General features: G+C 41.5%; 1 protein-coding gene across 1 annotated transcript in view; it reads right to left on the bottom strand.

Moving 5' to 3' along the window:
* TAFA5 (TAFA chemokine like family member 5) overlaps positions 1-24,965 on the bottom strand; it is a 582,521-nt gene that overhangs the window by 102,948 nt on the left and 454,608 nt on the right. The window contains exon 3 of the mRNA XM_088455939.1: positions 13,990-14,117. Within this exon, the coding sequence (XP_088312065.1) occupies positions 13,990-14,117 (128 nt within the window). The remainder of the gene's footprint in view (positions 1-13,989; positions 14,118-24,965) is intronic.

Below are 24,965 nucleotides of genomic sequence, written 5' to 3'. Positions count from 1 at the left end.
CCCTATAAACAGTTGGAAGGATGACAGTCCAAATTTATTTATGTTAATTTAGGTAGCACAATCACACACACACACACACACACACACAAGCACACTCTGGTTTGTTTTGCTAGCAGCCAGTATGTTTTTGAATTGTGGGATGAAACCAGAGTATCTGAAGGAAAAGCATGCAAACTCCACAAAGACGGTGCCCTGTTTGGAAATATGGCCCCAGCACTGTGAGGCATTATGAGCTGCTGGGCCACTGGGCCACTCAAATGCAGAATGCAGAAATAATTTCATGGGACAGTTTAGAAAGTTTGACTAATTTCTAACTAAATCTGTCAATCCTGTAAATAGAAGAAAACAAATACAGACTCCTTAGTTAATGAAAATAAAAGTGAAAATAAAAAAAGATCCACACTTAGATTACATAAAGTACTCGTATTTTCTGGAGAATAAGCTAAATCAGTTTTGGAGTTGTGCTAATTGGGTTGCCTATATAACATTGTTTTGGGAATGCTTTGTTTTTATTTTTTAATTAAAGGATATTAACTTCAGTAAACTACCAAATAATGCTCCATAATGAGTTTAAACTGTACAATACCTTGATAATGTACGGTTTAAATATAGCTAGCTTTCAGTGGTCGAAGTGGGAATTTTGAAGTGGGGGTATAGAGATTTAATGTGTGTGCGTGCCGAAGGGTGTGGCCACACATCATGGGGCGTGGCTACGTGTCATGAGGGCTATGGCTACTTAAATAAAGGGCATGTCATACATCCGCTCATTCATTCCTTTCATCTCTCAAGCTTTGCACTTCTCACTCCCTCCATCTCTTTGTAACTTCCTGCATCTCTCACTCCCTGCTTTCTTTTCTCATCCCCTGTACCAATTACTCTCTCCTTCCCTCTCTAATTCTCTATAGACTGTCACTGAATGCTAAAGACAGACCATTAACTGCTAATAGATAGTACATATGCGCTTTACTCATTACCTGACTCACTGCAGCACATTGCAAAAAAACACATTGGCACCCATAGGGAAAAAAACAGACACTTAGGCTCCCACAGGAAATAAATCACATAAGCTTTGCATGAACAAAAAAAATATTGGCACACATAGGAAATTAAACCAAATACATTGGGGCATATTCAATAGGCTGCGAGAAAAGCAAAACCTCGCACCTGCGATGTATTTCCTGCATGTGCGGGTTTTTTGATATTCTATTAGGCGCGTGTTTTGGTTTAAAACACGTGCCGGGATGTTTTTTTTTGCGCACCACCTGAGCAAGCGTGATTTTTCCTAAAATCGATGATTTCAGGAGAAATCACTGGGACTTGCTCTGACACCCCTGCAGCACCCCCCTGAGGACTAATTAAGCAATTGAAAGTATCCAATTAGCTTAATTAGTCCTTAATTACTTACCTTCGGCAGCGCTGTCTTCTGCATCTTCTTCTTCATCCAGCGCCAGGAGCCGGCTCTTCTGCAGCAGTGGTGAGTATGTCAGTGTGTGTGTGTGTGTGTGTGTGTGTGTATGTACAGTAAGTGTGTATCAGTGTGTGTGTGTCCCGGTCAGTGTGCCCCCCTCCCCAGTGTCACTGTGGCCGCCCGTAATGGGCACTGAGAGAACTACATCTCCTCCCAGCAGCCCTTGCTCCTCCCACCAGCCCCAGGGACTCCCAGCAGCCCCCTCTCCAGTAAGAAGAGAGAGGGGAGGCCGCCGGGCTCACAAAAGTTTTGCATGAAAAAATAAAATTCACATACACTTTGGCACCGTTCGTAAAAAAACAAAGACATAGGTCACACAGGAACTAAATAAAACACATATAGTGGAATTCAACTGAGCGATAACATTGCACCCAGATCACATTAGAAATGTGATCTTTTATAAAATGTCCCCCCCAACAGTTAAAATTACAACAGTGTAGAGCGCACAATCCCAGAATTTGATGACGGTATGCACTGAAGACAGAAGCTTTGTTCGGCACATGTTCAAACTGAGAAGTACTAGAAGAAAAAAGTCTGAAATGTGAAATACTGCTGCAATTGCCATTGGTACACTGAGAGACATCTTTGCTGGGACAGCAGAGTTTTGGAAGTGATGTTCTGCATCTGCAAGATTAATACTATAATTTCCCTTATCTTTGTGAAACCAGCAAACCGGGATGTTAGCTAACGGGATTTTCAATAATATTGATAAATAGGTGCTAAAGTGAGAAATTTCTCTCATGTCTTATGACAAGCTTACATGTCTCACAGAACAGAAGGAGCTGCGTCTGTCAAACATCTTAAAATGTTCATCAAGCAGCCCAGCAAAAACAGCACATACATTCAATGCAATGCTCCTGACAATGGTTACATTTTGGACCAGATTCAGGGTAGACACCCCTCACTCTATCCTCACCTTCACCAAAAGTCTCTCTGAAGTCAGCAACGCACATGTGGGCAGGGGTGTATCTAGGGGTCCAAGCACCCCTGGCACAGTAAAGGACTGGTGCCCCCCTCCCCCATATTTTTTTGAATAATTGCACGTGGTACTTATATCATTGAAAACTAATAAACTTAATATAGAGATTAATTTAATATAAAAAAGCACCCACCTTCACTCACTAGTTTCTGCCTATGGGGAGGGCACACTGGCCGACGTCAGTAGCTGCCCTGCCCCAGGGTGCCCCTGCCTGCTGAGATGAGCTGTGCACGCAAACCATCCCATAGTCATCACAAACAGCACACTTAACTCTCTAGTCTGTCTTGCTGTCAGTGTGTGTCACTCAAAAGTTGTGATCCTGGTAGACGGTGTCAGAGACCGTTACAGCTTCTGCCAGGATCACCGTGGTTCGAGTTGCGCAACTTTCAGTAAAACACACTTAGAGTTCCTCATCCCACACTGTGCTTCCCTTCTCCCTCCACACCCCACACTGTGCTTCCCATCTCCCTCCACACCCCACACTGTGCTTCCCATCTCCCTCCACACCCCACACTGTGCTTCCCTTCTCCCCCCACACCCCACACTGTGCTTCCCATCTCCCTCCACACCCCACACTGTGCTTCACTTCTCCCTCCACACCCCACACTGTGCTTCCCATCTCCCTCCACACCCCACACTGTGCTTCACTTCTCCCTCCACACCCCACACTGTGCTTCCCATCTCCCTCCACACCCCACACTGTGCTTCCCATCTCCCTCCACACCCCACACTGTGCTTCCCTTCTCCCTCCACACCCCACACTGTGCTTCCCATCTCCCTCCACACCCTACACTGTGCTTCCCATCTCCCTCCACACCCCACACTGTGCTTCCCTTCTCCCTCCCCACCCACACTGTGCTTCCCATCTCCCTCCACACCCCACACTGTGCTTCCCATCTCCCTCCACACCCCACACTGTGCTTCCCATCTCCCTCCACACCCCACACTGTGCTTCCCATCTCCCTCCACACCCCACACTGTGCTTCCCTTCTCCCTCCACACCCCACACTGTGCTTCCCATCTCCCTCCACACCCCACACTGTGTTTCCCTTCTCCCTCCACACCCCACACTGTGCTTCCCATCTCCCTCCACACCCCACACTGTGCTTCCCTTCTCCCTCCACACCCACACTGTGCTTCCCATCTCCCTCCACACCCCACACTGTGCTTCCCATCTCCCTCCACACCCCACACTGTGCTTCCCTTCTCCCTCCCCACCCACACTGTGCTTCCCATCTCCCTCCACACCCCACACTGTGCTTCCCATCTCCCTCCACACCCCACACTGTGCTTCCCATCTCCCTCCACACCCCACACTGTGCTTCCCTTCTCCCTCCACACCCCACACTGTGCATCCCATCTCCCTCCACACCCCACACTGTGCTTCTCATCTCCCTCCACACCCCACACTGTGCTTCCCTTCTCCCTCCACACCCCACACTGTGCTTCCCATCTCCCTCCACACTCCACACTGTGCTTCCCATCTCCCTCCACACCCCACACTGTGCTTCCCTTCTCCCTCCACACCCCACACTGTGCTTCCCTTCTCCCTCCACACCCCACACTGTGCTTCCCTTCTCCCTCCACACTCCACACTGTGCTTCCCATCTCCCTCCACACCCCACACTGTGCTTCCCTTCTCCCTCCACACCCCACACTGTGCTTCCCATCTCCCTCCACACCCCACACTGTGCTTTCCATCTCCCTCCACACCCACACTGTGCTTCCTTTCTCCCTCAACACCCCACACAGTGCTTCCCATCTCCCTCCACATCCCACACTGTGCTTCCCTTCTCCCTCCACACCCCACACTCTGCTCCCCTTCCCCTATTATACCACTATATGCTCTCTTGTTTCCCTGTTACATCCCACACTATATTATGTGCTCCCCCCTCCACATTGATCCCACATTTTATGCTCCCCAAGATCAGATGCTCTCCAGCAGTAGTTACAGTACATTAATTACCTTACTAATACTGGAAATGAGCTCCAGGGCCATCTGTGCTGCTTGCTGGCTCACCTATCAGTGACAGCTCACTGCCAGCGATCATTATCAAGATGAGGCAGTGCAGGGGAGCCATGTATCCAGAAGAGACAGCAGTCCACACAGCAGAGGCCGGCTGCCTGCTGTGTTGATGATGCTGCTGTGGCCAGGGGGCAGGCCTGGATAGTTGGGGTGGGGCTGCCTGCTCTTTGGATCTTTCAGCCAATTATCCAAGGAGTTAGGTCAGTGTGTGTGGTCCGCAGCGCCCTGCACTGCTACAGTACCCTATAGTACACTACACCATCACTAGTCACTATGTCCCTTGCTGCCCGGGCAAGCACTAGTAGCAGCTCGGTCCCAGACCATTAGCGCCCTTGATTTCTATCCCCTGGTCACAAATGGCACCCCCCCTGCGAGTACTATCTTGGCGAGGGGTTACATATGTCCCTGCATGTGGGCTGCTAGAGTACACTGTAATGCCAAGCAGAAGCTTGTGTTACGACAAAGGGGAGGAGGAGAAACAAAAAGCACGACTGAATGAACTCAAGTGTTACCTTTTTTATGGCACACAAGCCTCACTGCTGGTCTCTCTGCAGCATCAAAGCTGCAGACACCCGCAGGCGGCGAGCGATTACCCAGCAAAGTAATGCTGGTAGGCGGGAGGGGGTTCAAAGAGACAGCGCACAAGCTAAAATGCTGGACTGCAGATATCTCTACCTTCCAGCGGGGGACGGCTCACGGCACGCGAGGGCTGATGGGCGGGCAGTGGGACAATTACATTTTCACTGAGCCAGCCGCATAAACACACACTGCGGCTGGCTGCTTAAGGGGCTGTCCTAGAGAGTGGAGACATGTAGCTGTCCCGCTCAGCCCTTTGCCATAGCAACAAGAGAAAAAAAAATTTTATTGCTTGAAGTGCCGGTATGCCATACCGTTGCATACCAGCACACTTCGAGCACTGGCTATAGAGGAACATGATAAATGTTGTGCAATACAAAATGTTTTCAAATTATATTTGTTTTCAATACTTATAAAATGTATTATGCATCAAACCAATTTAAATTATGAAAATTATCTACATCAATTAGAACAAAAGTCCATGTGTTATAAATGTGACTTTTCCATAAATTTTTTTGACATTGAAGCACTATTATGTCATGAGCATCAATGTATATTTAACCATTTCAAAACTAAATGTTGTCTAGGGACCTATAAATCATTGGGGGCCAGAATATTATGTTTCCAACTCGCTGTGGGGGTACTTATCACTGATGCAATTAATCATTGCTCAGGTACAGGGACAACTGCTCTGAAAAGCAGCTGTCCTCTCAATTAGTTCAGTAGCAGCATTACTTGCCACCCCTGTGGCCGGCTTCTGCACACGTGTGATTTGAGGTCACACTTGTGCAAAGTTGTTAGGTACGCAGTGAGGAGGTGGCAGAGGGATCCACTTGGATCACTCATCACAACCCTGGACCTCCTTCCCATAGGAAGGAGTGGGGCTCTGAGAACCAGTGCCATCTGAAGATGGCATTTGTTCTCCCAAGCAAAAAACTTTGTTTTCAGAGTTTTCTGAAAATTAGGTGGCACAATCGGACCCCTAATAATGAAAGGCCCATTATATAAAATATGTGGAAGCTAGAATTTCAGCATTTGTATCGGGCCATTTAAGTGAGGATGAATAGGTCCCATATACTGTTATGACCAGACTCATTTTCATTGTTTGAGCTGCATCAGATATACCAAGAATCAGTTTTAAATCTACTCTAGATAATTTATAATTTTGTAGTAAATATAGGATCTTCTATTGGTAACACACTGAAATATATAGCTTTTTATATTACATCTATTAGATAAGAAAAAATCTGATAAAAATAATGAAAAATACACTTTTAAATACTCTCATTGTATATTTTAGTCAAAGTCTTAATGGCGTAAGCAGTAATATTTTACAGCATATACAATTTTTTGCACTATTACTTCAGTGTTTTGACTTAAATAAGTCTCCCCCTTTTTATTACTATTTAGTATAAAATACCACAGCCGAGAGAGAGCACACATAGAAACACTTATTGCACTACAGTTTCGATTAGGGACTTCAATAGCCTCAGTTTGTGGCATGACAGTGCCATATATCATATAACATTTATAAATGTAATTTTGTATGAAGTGGTTTAACAGATATGTATAATAATGAGCTATAAGATCAGTGTAATAGAGCATTACATATACAGTACATAGATTAGGGGACTTTGTAGGATGTTGGATGCTGAGCATTATTTACATATAGCTGAAATGAAGTCACCGCTTCACCAAATATTTCCTGCAATCCCCAGGTTTAGGAATATGAAATTATAAAACAATGTTCGACCCTAGTTGCCAGTGAAAATAATTACGCTTCTTTCAGCCTATTACTGAATTGGCAGCAAGAAAGAAATACAACTTCACATATTTGTGAACAGCTTGGCCATCCACAAGGTCAGTTTGCAGGGAATTTCAGCAATATTTTGCTCATTTTCTAAACGTAGAATGATTCTGTGTGCACAACATGGCTAGAAGATGTGGCATTAAAAAAATATTGCAACACTAATGGCTAGTAGAGGATGCGTATGAAGCATCATCTTGAGATCAATAACAGTGATATTAAACATTGGTTAACATTTTGGGCTGTGAAATGCTCATACTGTAACTGCTTTGGTCACTAGTGGACAATGAAAAGATTAATTTTTTCATATTATTATTGTTATTGTTGTACTCGCTACAGCTCCATTAAGGGCTGCAATGCTGCGTAAATGGTTTAAAAAGTGCAGACAGACAGAAAATGTGGTACAGATGGAGCACAGTTTACTGCAGTGAATGGTTCAATATAACTCACAAATGTTTTGCAATCTACTGGAAAGTCCCAAATTAATCTCTGCTCCGTCTATATGAAAAAGCATTGTGTAGCCCGCAATCCAATGAATTTATGTTAACAATGAGTAAATATCTATTCTAACAAAAGCTGAATATATGCAATTTCCAAATTGGCTTTATTGTAGCTTATCCATATAAAATATTAATTTTGCACATTTCACCTACTTATAACACACTTTTACTACAGTACTTTAAAGATTGCACTTATAGAAAAAAAGAAAAAGCCACTTTAAAAAAAGCAAAACATTTTATTATTAGCACAATTATTTATTTTATGCCCAATTTAGGGGTCCAAAAATTGAAGAGGACCCTAAAATTGTTTTCAAATGAGCAATTATAATAGTAAAGAAAAGGACCTTTACAGATCAATAAACCAAAAATATAACCATGATCACTTTTAATAATCTTAGCGTGTTTGATATTTATTTTCTAAAAAACCCAGGTTGCTATACTGTATAATAAACAAGAAGTCCTTATGACCTATATATCATTATACAAAAACTACATTTTAATATGAATATGCTTTATTAATATTTTCATGATTGGGTCTTATATATTTTATGACCAGACTACGGATTACAGTTTTTCTTTAGGTTCTACCTGTTTGAATAATTTTTAATTGCTTTTTGTACCCTAATAATTTTTTTCATGATAGATGGGGCTTTGCAGTAGTGCATAAAACAGAGAGGCACAATGTACAAAAAAACACTTTTCATGATTCTTTTAACACAATATTAGATCCTATTACCCAATTAGAGTGACCTTAGAGAATGATTACAGGTGGTAATTGTCTAGTTACCCTGAGTATAGGGGTACCAAATATATTTATACTATATAAAGTGTGGAGTAACAGAGTTTAGCAATAAAATTTGTATTTTTTTACTTTTATATTCTGCTTGTCAACCATATAGCCTGTCTCTGGTCTCTCCTGTTGCCAGCAACATAGGCAAAACTATGGGATGGTCTGAGTGTGCACAAGACCACACCACTTAACCCTGATCACTATTGTTGGGCTTGTAAATGAGGTTTAATGATAGCTGAAGTTCACCACAAACAGCCTATATTACTGTGTGTACAAATTTATTTATCCTTCCCAGTGGTTAGCACAACATTTATCATTAAAGTATGTGCATAATTTGTAGAACAAATCAGTGATTTTAAGCTACACATATTTGAGATAGATAGATAGATAGATAGATAGATAGATAGATAGATAGATAGATAGATAGATACAGTAGATAGATAGATACCATGAACAAATAATGTAAAATAATATATACAGTAACATAAGCTGATTTTCTAAGATATGCAACCAAACATAACCCTTTTAATATTTCCCAATTATTCTCCATGTTCATTGACTGGACTGGGGCTTTATAAGCTTACCTCTCCCTGTGTCCTGCCTGCTCCCTAAGTCTATTTCTCTCTTTTCCTCTCCTGCGCCTCATCCCTCAGTCTTTCTCCCCTGCTTCACGTTGCCCCACAGTCTTTTTCTCTCCTATACCTTGTAGCCCCTCATTTTATTTCTGTTCTGCCTTCAGTGTCCTTCTCTCCTGCCTTTTGATTTTCTACCCCTATGTTTCTCTTCCACTTAACTATACATCCATTCCTGCTATGTGAGCACTCCATCTCTGTTCAGTCATCAGCAGAGCGTCACTGGCAGGGAAGGTGCACATCTGTGCACCACAAACACACCAGGCATGCACCTTGCAGGTGACAGTAGCAGTTACAAGTGGCAAGCGTGTAACATGGCATGGGGAGCATGCATGTGCTGCAATGCTTTACAACATGATGACCGAATTTAAAACAGCGGTCATTCTTATTTTATATCCTATTATATAGATAACATTACAGGAATGTTATCCCACTGTACTGCTATTATTTGTATGTATACTAAAATCATCTTAATACCTGTTCATAGAGAATAAGGGTCCGATTCAGATGCAGCATTGTCCCTGTAAACGTCTTTTGCCGGAGTCAAGTCTGTAATTTTATGCTACTACTACTTGTACCAGAGCCAGCCCTAGGCATAGGCAAACTAAGCAAATGCCTAGGGCATTTGGAATGCCATGGGGCATCCAAACCTGACTAGGGCTAGCGGAGATTTGAAGCAGGCACAGCCAGACTTTGGCAGCTGCTACTGCCACTGCACAGCATCCATGATTGGAGCTGTCAGCTGACAGCTCCAATCGGGCCCAGAAGCAGCAAACAGTGAGCAGGCAGCGGCAGAACAGTAGGCAGCAGTTTGCGGGAAAGGGGCATCTGGACAGTGGCTATTGCTTAGCGCTGGGGTGGCACACACCAGGGCAGCGGCGGGTGCTAGGTGCTACCATAATCAGGATGAGCTTCTGCATATGGGCAAAGACTCATTCAAAATTCTAAGTAAATGCACCTGCAGCAGCTCCTCCCATGGGCCTTTGTGGAGCTCGGACTAGTGAATCACAAATCACGGCTCCAAGCTCTGCCTCCAGAAATCATTACACACAGCTGCAGCATGCCAGCCTTTGGTGGGATCCGCCGCCCGTGGCTTGCTGTACCTTGAGTTGGGTGGCTTTGCAAGCTGCAATCAAGGAAAGTAAGTCTGGAACTGGGAGAGGGTCAGGGTTCTGTGGTGCTCACGGCTGGGAGAGGATTGCTCTCAGAAATGGACTGGGGATGTAGTTCTGCCCTTGCAGTCTGCCCTCTGCATGGGCACTAACGAAGGGGGTTTGCCTGGCCTTGCGGAATGCCCCTGTCTCTTCCCAGCCTATCACTGCTGTGGCGGCCCTTCCTTCCCCCTGAGTGGCGCACATAATCTGTATCCGGTGCCATGGGGTGGAGGGTGGGGGCAATTTCTCCCTCTTAGAACTGGTCCTGAGGCCACCGGCCCTTCTGGCATTTGCCAGAAGTGCCCGATGGCCAGTCCAGCCCTGTCTGTTCTGCTTGGATAGAGGTGCTTGGTGAGGGTGAATGCTAACACTGTGCTGTGCTAGGCAGGTGCTGTGCTGGGTGAAGGCTGGGGTGCTGGGTGAGGGGTGTTGTGCTGGGAGAGGGGTGCTGGGAGCACAGCACAATGGAGGAAGGGGCCACAGCACAGTGAGACCATGCCCCCTCCATGAGCCCACAAACCTTTTCAGGATCCCACTGGGGAGGGGGCACCACCCTCAATCTTACCTAAAGCACTTATTAGGCTGGGTCCGGCTCTGACTAGTTAAGTCCTTCCCCGGTGTACATCTATGAGACTGAATGTGCAAAGACTCCTAGGTCAATACTGACACAAATGGCTGCTGTTCTTCAACTGTGCATGAGTCTAAGTAGCTAAAAAAATCATACTGCACATGAGTGTGTGTACAGAGTCAGTGGGCCATATGCGCTCGCAAGTGGGTTGATGGTGGCCCAGTTCATATGCGCACGATGGAGCCAGCTCCGTCGTGCGCATGCGCAAGACCCGGATAGCGATGGGCAAACCGTCGCTCCGGGTCTCGTACCAAAGGGGGCGTGCTGTCGATGTTGAGTGACAGCATGCCCTCTTTGGTGGGCGGGCTGGGGGAGTGGCTGCCCAGATGGAGGCGTTCCCATGGGAATGCCTACCGTCTGGGACCGGCCCCACTGACATCACAAGTGATGTTAGTGGGAGTGCTTTCGGCTCTGTTAGAGCCGAAAGCACTCTTGGGCTTGCGGCAATGATACCCTACCACAAGGGTCTCTTTACAAGCATGATGGTCGTGATGGTCTTGACCATCGCGACCATCATCATGGCCACTCGCTATAGCTGTGGGTGGTCACCCACAGCTATGCGAGCGGCCAGGAGGCCATTCTGAAAAACCAGAGGGCCGGCCCTGATTCAGAGCAAGCGCTCTGTCAGAGTGTACAGCTCTGAATCAGGCCCAGAGTGTCATTAGACATGTTAGCTAAGTGTAAGAACTGTAACAATTTCAATCATTAGATCTCAATAAGGTGATAAAAACTTAAAAATTTATAAGAAACTTATTTTTATTAGTATAAGTTAATCTACTTTGTAAAAATAATGATTGTTTGCTATTAACAAAGTAGATGTATAATCTTTGTTCCATATTGAAATTCATTTGACACCACCCTTTTCATGAACAAGTTTAACAAGAGTTTATTGTCACCACTCTGTGATGCTTGGTCTGGCATGAGACAGCTCTTCTAGCTTTAGCACATATGGACAACCAGAAAAAGTCTGACCTGAGATACTCCAATGATCTGGCTACACATTACTCTTGCCATGTACATTACAGTCAAGAATGGTTTTAAGCAAACACACATAAAAATGCTATGTGGAATTGTGGTGACAGCTATAGAGGACATTTTTCTCCTGCTTTCGGATCTTCAACCTGGGACATGGAATAGCACCTTTCAATATTCTGCACTATTCTAAGACACAATGGAGACCACCTTTCAATAACAAGTTCATTATATCACTAATATAAGTAATGTCAATGTCAAAACATTGAATGTGCTATAACTCATCTTACAATATGTTAATATAACATTGTTTTGGTTTTGCTCAACATGCGGTACAAAATATCAGAAAACGTGCTAAAAAAATAGCTTTTAGATTGACAAAAAATAAAAACTGTGCAAGAGTTCATATTGTAGATAAATGTATCATTTTTCTCCCGGAATAGTGTAAGATCACTATAATATTTGACTCTGGGAGTGTTCCCTCGAATATAAGTAACTAATTGTAGAAAAAGAATACTATCCTCCTTTTTCTACATTTGGTTTAAATTTGGAAAGATTTAATCATTTACATTGAACACAATATAAAACAGTTTAATCTCTCAGTAACACTAATTTAATTTGTACTTCAAATAGCATGTTATTTTGCTAATGGAGAGGAGTGATTTGTTACTTTATCTGTAAATAAAGTCTATTAGGATAGTCACTTCCCTTGTCGAATGTAGATTGTTGCTGTATTTTACTAGCTAAGCATGAAAATCTGTGTCAGAGTGATTACACCTTTTATCCACTGGAAGCTCTCTTTTTAGGTTCTTGATACTCTTTAATTTCCCACTTCAACTAATTTAACAATAAAATTACAGAGGTTTAGCGAGGTTTGCTACCAAGGAAGTGGAGCATGAATGTTTTTTTTAAGTTCAATTCAATAAAATCACATAATCTAAAGAAAGTATCCATTAAATAACAATTAGGTAGAAATGGATCATTGACAAAATATATACAGTCTGATACTAAAATTAATTTATTTTCTCAATGGTATAGAACATTTGGTAATGTAACAAATAAGATTAGATTTTTAAGGTTCATTTAAGCTGTGTTAATTGAGATACAGAAAGATGATTGATAATAAAACCACATGTTGGCAACATTGAGTAGGCAACTTTTTGTTAAATGTGCTTTTAATGCTGAGTGAGCTTCTGTAACAAGAACAGTATAAGGCACCTATGTGAACTCCACTTGCTGAAAAAAACCAATGCAAGTATTACTGTGAGTTGTTCATTATTGAATTCCATTGCTAATGGGCTTAGTTTATCAAACTGATAGTGACTTCTCAAAAACAATGTTTGATCTAACTGACTAACTAATGAATCTGAAGCTAAGTTTATCTTCAAAAGCAAATCTCAGATGAAACATATATCAATCTTGTAAAATAGAAAGAAAATCAGATAAACATGGTAGGCTTAAAGTATAACAGTTTTATATCAAAATACCTATCAGTTCTTAATAAATAGTCTGCTGCCTTTGATAGTCTCGGTCACAGATAGCATACACTTCTGAAAATGTAAAGTATCGAATTAACTATATTTTAACTATTGCATTTGTAATGACTAATTAGTATATGGAATTTATTTATTTATTTGATGTTATTCAAACAATACACAAATTCAGTCAAATAAACTAAAAATGTGATTTTAGCAAGCATATAGTAATATTACATACATGATCAGTTTTTTTTATAAGATCCTGGTACAATATAAATACTTACTAGTGCCAAGTGCTATACTGTTTCTTATTTTTTAAATATTTATTGCAATAAATAGACTTGTGCAAAGCTGCAAGATTTGAGATTCTGTACATTATTTTGGTTCTGAGTTGCCAACATTTTGTGTATATTGTGTTAAAAAATTAATAAATTAGATTTCAAAATGAAAAAAATGAAAAAAATCTAATTACTTTATATACAATTAATTTTTATTTTATTTTAACCAATAAACATTTATTATACATTATCTCTCTCTCTCTCTCTCTCAAGTGGTATGATTACTGAATCAACAAAATTACACTTCATTAGTGGTACAGACACATGTCTAATAGGATCAAGGCTTTGGTGTGCCTAGGGTGGCAGGTATGCAGGTGGTAACATTTTGCACATAATCATTTTTTTCTTGTTTTTTGTATATCAATAATATACTTTTTATAATATATAATTGAATAGGCCTTAATTATTTATATTTTATTCATATAGTCATTTTACACAGATAGGATGCATGGGGATTTGGACCATGGAGAAATAAAGCTGTCAGGGCTAGAGTTATAGGGGGCACAGAAATTACAACCTACAGAGAGAAAACATACAAATGCAAGCCTGAGTAGAAGGCAGATTTAATGTTACTGTGAGCAATGTATTTTTGTTTTATTTTTTATTTTTCTTTGTCAACATTTTACGTCTTTTATACTTACCGTAGTTGTCTTTATTCGTCCACCAGGTTGCGTACAGGTCCAGCCTGATTTATTGATTAATAAATCACAGCCTTCTCCTTCTAAACATGGAAGCATTTCACACCACTGTTTTGTTCTTATAATACGTGCTGTAAAAAAAAAAGGAAAAAACAACATAATATATATTTTGTGCTACTGCGATGGCTTCTTTTATCTCTATAATAATGATAATTCTTCTTTACAACTGACCAATGAAAAGCAATTTAAACAGTGAGGTATATTATTAATTTCAATTCTTAATTTCACAATAAATTTCATATTAGTATGAACAAACTATTGATCAACATAAAATAGGTTACTAGTATTTGATGTAGGTGAATCTATAGAATATATATTTTCTGAGCAGAAGACTTTCCATCCTGCTATCTGGGTCTTTGTTAGAACTTCTGGTGTTTCCCAGTGAGCTTACCATATGGATGGAGGAGAAGATTTAAAAATCCTTCCTGACAATAGTTTTCACTGTACCAACCCTTAATTATCACATATGAATATAATTTACTAACTGTAAATATCTATGGATACAGCCTGTGAGTGCTAATTTAACATGTTATAACAGCAATTGTAGCAGAGATACATTTCAAATTCAACAACTTTGGGCCCCTTTCTTTGCCCATTTGTCATTCCAAAAAAATCTGGTTTACTGTAACCTGACCCCTCAATGCCACTGGGCCGCACATTTGACTGGACCATTTGTATTAGAGGTTGACTCCATTAACATTAGATGTGCATGTATGTATTGTGTAACATCAATAGACCTCTTCTTCTAAATTATTATCTTTTCATCCACCATTGTGTGCAAATAAGAACACATCTTTTAAGATGAAAAGTGTTACACTGTACAAAATGCATAAAAATATGTTAAATCTTATTTACTCCCTTGTTTATAAATATGCAAGAGATGACAACATTTTAGTGATAATTGATGGAGCTACTGGACAATGCATAGTTGTGTGCAATTTTATTGGCACAAGATGCAAAGATATGTAACAGAGCAACCTATTATCTATTCCTCATCCCCCTCCTACATAGCTACACCCACCCCAAAATATTTACAGACATCTTTTCAGAAATTGCTTGTTCAACTTTCTTTAAAGTGTTAATTAACTAAGGAAACCATGAAAACAATATTATGTCAAGTGTCATTTTGGCAATACCAATTTGAAATATCGATATAGTTGCTCTATAGCACCAACCAGGCTTAGTTTGAATGCCTATGTTTTATTTTAAGCACCCAATTGAAAATATTGGTTGCTTCTAAAACCTAACATCCAGCTGATGTGCAAGTCATTATATGACCTACTGTGTCTCCACCTCTTGCACCTCATTTAAATTATTATGCTTGTGATTTCATACTAGAGTTGTGTAGAATTGTTCATGGTTATGATTGCATAGGAAATGCCATGATCTGCTTATCATTCAGAAAACATATTTGTATGTTTTCTTAAAAATAACATATGGTCTGTATAATGGCATAAAGGTCAGAGCAATCAAGTAAAAGTAAACACTGGATGTCACAACAGAAAATGAAAGCTTCAGTGTTGGCATTATGAGGCACTATGCATACAAAAATGACAACATTTAAATTTAAATTGAGCTATTCTCTTCTGTTTTTAGCCAGTAGAATGTTGATGTGTGTGAGTAACTATAATAGAGTCCATTCCTTAACAATTTGTAGAACCACGACGTACACCAAAATTAAGCTATATCTCCTAATTTTTGCAAGAATATAAGCAGTTAATTGAGTTTTTAAACCTGTACAATGCTCCATATGGTTCCAGATTTCACTTGAGTCCTTTGACCATCTTGCTTTTTACTTAAACTGGTGTTGTCAAAATATGTGTTTGGATAGCTTTGAATACTGCATTTGCTGATCATTCATTCATACAGTCACCAACTGCCAAAGTCATGGTAAATCTCCCAAGTGGGATGCAGCATATTTTTTTAACTGCAGAAAGTAAGATAAACCTTGTCCGACAGCTATAAATTTGAACAGTCTTATCCGCCTAGTAAGATATGATTAAAATGCACACAAAAATCTTCGTCAAATCCTACTTGCAATATGTGAGCAAGGAATTAAAAATAATGTGTTTTATTGATAACAGCTGAAATGGTGAAGTCTTAGAACATAAAACTCTGCATGGTGATTGCTTTTTCTAAAACAGTGAAATAAAAATTGTAATTCTACAACTATAAATATGTTTTACTTCTATACAAACTTTACAGGATTTCTAAGATAACAAAAACAAATCAATAGCTTTTTCTAAGCAACAAATTAATAATAGTAATTAGGATGTGTTATTATTTGAGCCCCAAAGATTTGTATAGTTTAACTGGAAACACATAAACACATTTATATCATGCCATACTGACATTTAAACTATGGGGCTGATTCTGAGCTGGGGGCAAAGCAAAAAAAAAAGTAGATTTGTATCTGGAACAAACCATGTTGCAATGCAAGGGGTGCAAATCATACTTGCCTACACTCCCAGTAGTCACGAGAGGCTCCCAATTTTTTAGGTAGCCCCCTGCACCCCAGGAAGGGTATGCACTTCTCCCACACCCCGCCCACATCCTTGTGAAGTGGGCAGAATGGGGATAAACTTACCTGGAATCCATGGTCCATTGTTAGGGGGCTGGGCTTAATGACGCGATTCTATGATAATCACATCATTTGACCCTGTCCCCTATTACAATATGCACGATTCAAGGGATTTTGTTGCAAGGGGGCAGGGCCTAATGACGAGGGTGGTCTGTCCTCTTCCCTATCACTGCCCGACTGGTGACTCACCCCAGACTTCTCACGGGGAGAACAGATCAAAAGTTTAAGTATAGTGCAAATACATTTATTATTTTAGCATACAGGGTATATTTTTACACTGCAATTTATCTTTGAGTTAGGTCACGCCCCATCAAAATTTGGCCCACCTGCCTCTTTATTGCTTTACTCCAAACTCAGAATCAGCTTCTCTGTACTGTATTCACATACTGTAATACACATAGCTGGGATTTAATTATTTTATAATATGCAGAACACAGGATTGTTACGAGGGGGGGTCCATATATATATATATATATATATATATATATATATATATAAAAAAAATGAACAAAGGGGGTGCACTCACCAGTCTTCTAAAATGAGTTTTTATTTCATCTTTTTAAAAAAAAATTACAGCATCATAGTAAAGCTCCGACGTTTCGGTCCTAGCCATGAACCTTTGTCAAGGTACAATTCCAAGTAGTACTTTGCATCAATATATACCTGAGTCCAATTAAGAGACTCCTCCCTCACAATCATGTGAGTACAAACAATACAAACATATAGAGACATGAAGACATCATTTCTAATTGTGCAATAATGCCAATCCAAGACTAACACTAAAAAATGAAAAGTAATTAAAAAAACATGTTAACAGACACATATACAAAAACAAACCTTACAGGTATAATCGAGCTGCATCCCCCGCTAGCGTGCGTGTCAACTCCCCAAACTTCCTGCCAAGTGGAACGCAAGCCGGTACCATTTCCTGTCAAGTGGCACGCAAGCTAATACAGCAGTCATGACAACCGCTGTTAATGCTTCCTGCACTTCATCTGTCGATGCTAGCGCCCGGAGCAATCAAATCACAAAGTAATATACAAGAACACTAGGGACCCGGTGACGCAGACAAACAAGTATACGTCACCATATAACCCATTAATTTAAATGAAGATGTAACTAACAGAGTTTTCATATATTGACTCATTAAGCTAATATCAATCGGGCAGTCGACATGCACGCCCATCAAAAAGACGCAGCCTGTAAGCAAACCAATGATAAACACCTCCTCATAGATAATATAATGATAGGGCAACGTCTATCCATCTGGATTGAATTACATATGCCTAAATTATAATGTATACAAAAACATGGTTTGTCAACATGTGTGTCGACATTTTTTTAAAAAAATTCAATTATAAACATAACCAAAATTAGACACATTAAATAATTAAAAATAAATAACAAATAAACAAACTCCATAGAAAACCCACATTGCCACAACACTCGAAAAAACAAAAAATAAAAAATAAAAAAAATGTATCATTACAAAATCTGATGATGCACCCCCACTTGAGATCCAAAATACTTTAATCCAAAAACATTGCAAGGTGTATAGCTTCATTAAGGCCGCGAGGGTGGACCGTATCCAATTTATGTATCCACATCGCTTCTCTCTGGAGCAAGAGTTTGGCCCGATCGTCTCCTCTCTTGGGTGGAGGCACCCAATCGATAATCATGCATCTCAATGTTGCTAAAGCATGCTGAGTTTGTTTATTTGTTATTTATTTTTAATTATTTAATGTGTCTAAATTTGGTTATGTTTATAATTGAATTTTTTTTAAAAATGTCGACACACATGTTGACAAACCATGTTTTTGTATACATTATAATTTAGGCATATGTAATTCAATCCAGATGGATAGACGTTGCCCTATCATTATATTATCTATGAGGAGGTGTTTATCATTGGTTTGCTTACAGGCTGCGTCTTTTTGATGGGCGTGCATGTCGACTGCCCGATTGATATTAGCTTAATGAGTCAATATATGAAAACTCTGTTAGTTACATCTTCATTTAAATTAATGGGTTATATGGTGACGTATACTTGTTTGTCTGCGTCACCGGGTCCCTAGTGTTCTTGTATATTACTTTGTGATTTGATTGCTCCGGGCGCTAGCATCGACGGATGAAGTGCAGGAAGCATTAACAGTGGTTGTCATGACTGCTGTATTAGCTTGCGTGCCACTTGACAGGAAATGGTACCGGCTTGCGTTCCACTTGGCAGGAAGTTTGGGGAGTTGACACGCACGCTAGCGGGGGATGCAGCTCGATTATACCTGTAAGGTTTGTTTTTGTATATGTGTCTGTTAACATGTTTTTTTAATTACTTTTCATTTTTTAGTGTTAGTCTTGGATTGGCATTATTGCACAATTAGAAATTATGTCTTCATGTCTCTATATGTTTGTATTGTTTGTACTCACATGATTGTGAGGGAGGAGTCTCTTAATTGGACTCAGGTATATATTGATGCAAAGTACTACTTGGAATTGTACCTTGACAAAGGTCCATGGCTAGGACCGAAACGTCGGAGCTTTACTATGATGCTGTAAATTTTTTTTAAAAAGATGAAATAAAAACTCATTTTAGAAGACTGGTGAGTGCACCCCCTTTGTTCATTTTTTGTATGCAGGGATACAGGTGATCCCATTTGGGTGGCTACCCCAGCAATTGGATTTTCAGACGTGAGTGTGGACTAATACTGGACTTTATATATATATATATATATATATATATATATATACATATATACAGTATATATACACACATATATATATATACATACATACACATGCATATATATATATATACACATATATATATATATATATATATATATATATAAAAGCACATACATACTATTGTATTTCACACATACTGTACCTCACACACACATACATATATACACACACATGTCACACATACATTACATACACACACTTACCTTGCAGAAGGAGAAGGTTGTAGATATGATGGAAATGGGACCTGGCAGGATGGCACCATGTCATTAAGCCCCTCCCCCTAGCAGCAAAATGCCATGATACACAGGTGAATCGAGAGGGGACACGGCCAAATTAAACAATTCTAAAAGAATCGCATTATACTGGCTCCTCCTCATCCCTATTGACTCGCGAATTGCAGAATTTTGCCATGAGGAAGGAGGGGCTTAGTAACATGGTGGCTGCTCTCAAGTCTGTCAGGGGGGGTTTCTGGGTAGACAGAACCTCCCCCCCTGAATGCGCTACTGCAGATGGACAAGGGAATACTGTTTGCCTATATTCATGGATACCAACTACAGGCTTTTACAGTTTGCTTGTGCTGCCTCAGAATACCACAGTAGTCATAGAGAATACCTTGGACATTGAATGGGTCATATTAGGTTGGGTGCAATTTGGACTTAAGCCGGGTGTTCCCAAATTAGGTGCGTGACACTCTGGGGTTGCCCGGGGCACCTGCAGGGTGCCATGGGTTTGTGGTCCAGAACCATATCATGTGATAATCAAAAGCAGTGCTTCTGGTTGGAATTCATAAAATAAGTTAACAAACAGAAGCGCAAACTTGTCCACTACCGCATATACTTAATTCAATTATTTTTGCTGAATTTCTCAATAAAAAAACATTTGACCATGGGATGCCAATAAAAAATGCTGATACTTTAGGTCGCCATGATATAAGAAAGTTTGGGAACCACTGGCTTAAGCTGTTAGTGTGTAAACTGCATACAAAATACAAACAAAACACAATTTCTAAACTGTGATGAATTACAAGATGTAGCTAGATTTAACAGGTATCATATATGTCAAATTTATGCCAGGACAGATCAGTAGTATATGCAACTGTGTTATGGCAGTACACTTTAGTAGTATATGCTCCCACTGGAGTGTGCAAGAGGTGTGCAAGGTGTGTGCCTGCACACCCTTTAGGTATAGACAAAACTATGCAGCGGTCCAGGCCACCCATTAGAATTGCAAACACAGTTGGCCTTTTTTAAATTCCATAGTGCCCTGATACTATCACTATGTAAGTGACTGTCTTACAAGCTTAGAAGGCCCAGCAGCTCTGTCTAATGGCACACTGCTTGGCCAGAATTCTGCATGTAAAGTGCAATTGTAATGTCATGATGTTACATCATGCCTTTGCAGTCAGTGTTAAGAGCAGCCACCTGAAAGCTGAGAAGCAGCAGCTACACTAAGTCAGCAAACGTACCACAAGGATTGTGTAAGAGTGACAGGTAAATCAGCCTGCTTTCAGCTTTAAGCAGATAAGTGTGCTGGCTGCTGTTGCACCATGCTGCTACAGAAAATACAGAAGGGAGGCTGATGGAAACTGCAGATATTGCAATGAAGTAGGGGTGTGCACCGGCCACTTTTCGTGTTTTGTGTTTTGGTTTTGGATCTGGATCTTTCTTCGTGTTTTGGATCTTGATTGGTTTTGCCAAAACCACCCTTCCGTGTTTTGGGTTCTGGGTTTTGTGTTTTGGATCTGTATTTTTTTTAAAAAAAGCATAAAAACAGCTAAAATCACAGAATTTGTGTGTTTTTCTGCTCCTATGCTATTATTAACCTCAATAACCTTAATTTCCACTAATTTCCAGTCTATTCTGAACACCTCACACCTCACAATAGTGTTTTTATATCCAAAAGGTTGCACCGAGGTAGCTGGATGACTATGCTAAGAGATACGAGTGGGCGGCACAAACACGTGGTCCATCTAGGAGTGACACTGCAGTGGCAGACAGGATGGCAGTTTGAAAAACTAGGCCCCAAACAGTACATAATTCAAAGAAAAAAAAGAGGTGCAAGATGGAATTGTCCTTGGGCCCTCCCACCCACCCTTATGTTGTATAAACAGGACATGCACACTTTAACAAACCAAACATTTCAGCACCAGGGTCTGCCACACAACTGTGTCTGAAATGATTGGTTCGTTTGGGCCCCCACAAAACAAGCTGGCAATTAATCTGTCCCTGCACAAACTGGCTCTACGGAGGCAAGATGTCGTCCTCATCCTCCTCATCCATCGATTCCTCACCCTCTTCAGTGTTGTGTACATCCTCATCCTCACAGAGTATTAATTCGTCCCCGCTGGAATCCACAACCACAGGTCCCTCTGTACGTTCTGGAGGTTGGTCTCCCTGGAAGAGTTGATAATTCATTTTATGAACATCATCTTCTCCACATTTTGTGGAAGCAACCTCCTACGCCTTTCGCTGACAAGGTTCCTGGCTGCACTAAACACTCTTTCGGAGTACACACTGGAGGGTGGGACAACTCAAGTAAAATAGAGCCAGTTTGTACAGGGACCTCCAAATTGCTTCTTTTTCCTGCCAGTACAGGTACGGACTGTCTGACATGCCTACTTGGATGCTGTCACCGATGTAATCCTTTAACAGACAGATGCACACTTGTCGCTGCTGCTTTAAGGATGCAGGTGCGGCTACAGCCCACACATTTCACAAAGACAGAAAAAAAAAGAAGAATATTTTCTATTGTTTGTGGAGCACACTTTGAGGGTGTCACCACCCTTTAACAGACAGACGCACGCTTGTCGCTGCTGCTTTGAGGACAGTATCATAAGCAGTGACAGTAGACTTGTCAGAAATTGTTGGCACGTCCTTCAGTCCGGACCAGATGACCAAACCGGCCTTTGACTTATGACACAGGCGCACGCTTGGCACTGCTACTGTGTTGATGCACGTGCGGCTACATCGCACACAAGTCACAAACACATAAAAAAAATATTTTTTTATTTTTTGGAGCACTTTGAGGGTTACACCACTCTTTAACAGACAGACGCATGCTTGTCGCTGCTGCTTTGAGGATGCAAGTGCGGCTACAGACCACACAATTCACAAAGACAGAAAAAAAAGAAGAATATTTTTATTGTTTGTGGAGCACACTTTGAGGGTGTCACCACCCTTTAACAGACAGAAGCACGCTTGTCGCTGCTGCTTTAAGGATGCAGGTGCGGCTACAGCCCACACATTTCACAAAGAGAAAAAAAAAGAAGAATTTTTTATTGTTTGTGGAGCGCACTTTGAGGGTTACACCACCCTTTAACAGACAGGTGCACGCTTGTCGCTGCTGCTTTGAGGATGCAAGTGAGGCTACAGCCCACTCAATTCACAAAGACAGAAAAAAAAAGAATAGTTTTATTGTTTGTGGAGCACACTTTAACAGACAGACGCACGCTTGTCGCTGCTGCTTTAAGGATGCAGGTGCGGCTACAGCCCACGCATTTCACAAAGACAGAAAAAAAAGAAGAATATTTTTATTGTTTGTGGAGCGCACTTTGAGGTTACACCACCCTTTAACAGACAGACGCACGCTTGTCGCTGCTGCTTTGAGGATGCAAGTGCGGCTACAGCCCACACAATTCACAAAGACAGAAAAAAAAGAAGAATTTTTATATTGTTTGTGGAGCGCACTTTGAGGGTGTCACCACCCTTTAACAGACAGACGCACGCTTGTCGCTGCTGCTTTAAGGATGCAGGTGCGGCTACAGCCCACACATTTCACAAAGAGAAAAAAAAAGAAGAATTTTTTTATTGTTTGTGGAGCGCACTTTGAGGGTTACACCACCGTTTAACAGACAGGCGCACGCTTGTTGCTGCTGCTTTGAGGATGCAGATGGAATCTAGACGGGATTTGAAACTGGGGACACACTACCTCCATCAATTGTCTAAATCCCACTGCACCAATGGCGGATACCGGACGCACGTCTAACACCAACATAGCAGTCAAGGCCTCAGTTATATGTTTTGCTTCAGGATGACTGCTGTCGTACTTCATCCTCATCGCTAGGGACTGTTGGAGGGTCAATTGTTTAGTAAAAGTAGTGGTGTTCCTATTTCCTCTCTGGGATGATGAACAACTCCCAGCAGCAGCAACAGCACTAGGAGGAAGTGGTTCTTGATCTTTCCCTATTTTATTTTTATCGGAGAAAGTTTGGTCCTCCATTTATGTTATATTGATATATACGTGCGGCTAAGGCGCACACAAACACAGAAAATATTTTTTTCTTTTTGCTGGAGAGTAGTGCACTTTGTGGGTTACACCACCCTTTAAGAAATGAGCCAGCCGGCTCTTTACTTATGGGACACAGGCGCACGCTTGGCGCTGCTCCTTTGTTGATGCATGTGCGAGCCACAGTGCACACAATTTACAAACACAGAAAATATTTTTTTATTTGGTTTGGAGTGTACTTTGGGGGTTACAGCACCCTTTAACGGTCAAGCCAGCCGGCCCTTTACTTATGACACAGGCGCACGCTTGGCACTACTTTGTTGATGCACGTGCGGCTACTGCGCACACAATTCACAAACACAGAAAATATTTTTTTATTTGGTTTGGAGTGTACTTTGGGGGTTACAGCACCCTTTAACGGTCAAGCCAACCGGCCCTTTACTTATGACACAGGCGCACGCTTGGCACTACTTTGTTGATGCACGTGCGGCTACTGCGCACACAATTCACAAACACAGAAAATATTCTTTTATTTGGTTTGGACTGGAGTATACTTTGGGGGTTACAGCACTCTTTAACGGTCAAGCCATCCGGCCCTTTACTTATGACACAGGCGCACGCTTGGCACTACTTTGTTGATGCACGTGCGGCTACTGCGCACACAATTCACAAACACAGAATATATTTTTTTATTTGGTTTGGACTGGAGTGTATTTTGGGGCTTACAACACCCTTTAACGGTCAAGCCAGCCGGCCCTTTACTTATGACACAGGCGCACGCTTGGCACTACTTTGCTGATGCACGTGCGGCTACTGCGCACACAATTCACAAACACAGAAAATATATATTTTTTTTATAGCACTTGGGGGGAGCACCCCTGACAGACAGAGCACCCCCTGGACAACACTACAGCACCCCTTTAGGACTGGGACACTGCACAGGACTTTGGAGTGGACACAGCCCCTATGGACAACTGACTGAACAACACTGTCCAGACAGCCCCTATGGACTTTGAAGTAGTGGACACAGCCCCTATTAACAACAGCAGCACAGCACAACACAGCCAGCCCCTATAGACTTTGAAGTAGTGGACACAGCCCCTATGGACAACAGCAGCACAGCGCAGCACAGCACAGCACAACACTACTCTACACTACACTACATAGCCCAGCCAGCCCTAACTCCCACCCTCCCTCTTCACTGTCCACAGCTGAGTGAGAAAATGGCGCCAACGTGGGTACCTTATATAGGATCCAAAACCCGCGAGACCCGGAAGGTGGGATGATGACGTTTTGCCTCGATTTCAGATCCGAGTCAGGCGGGAAAAGTCGAGCCTGACTCGGATCGGCCTCGGATCGGGGGGGCTCGGGG

Source organism: Taudactylus pleione, unplaced genomic scaffold (genome assembly GCF_031769625.1).
Source record: "Taudactylus pleione unplaced genomic scaffold, aTauple2 ptg000041l, whole genome shotgun sequence".
Classification (NCBI taxonomy): Eukaryota; Metazoa; Chordata; class Amphibia; order Anura; family Myobatrachidae; genus Taudactylus; species Taudactylus pleione.
This window is presented reverse-complemented; position numbering and strand designations above follow the sequence as displayed.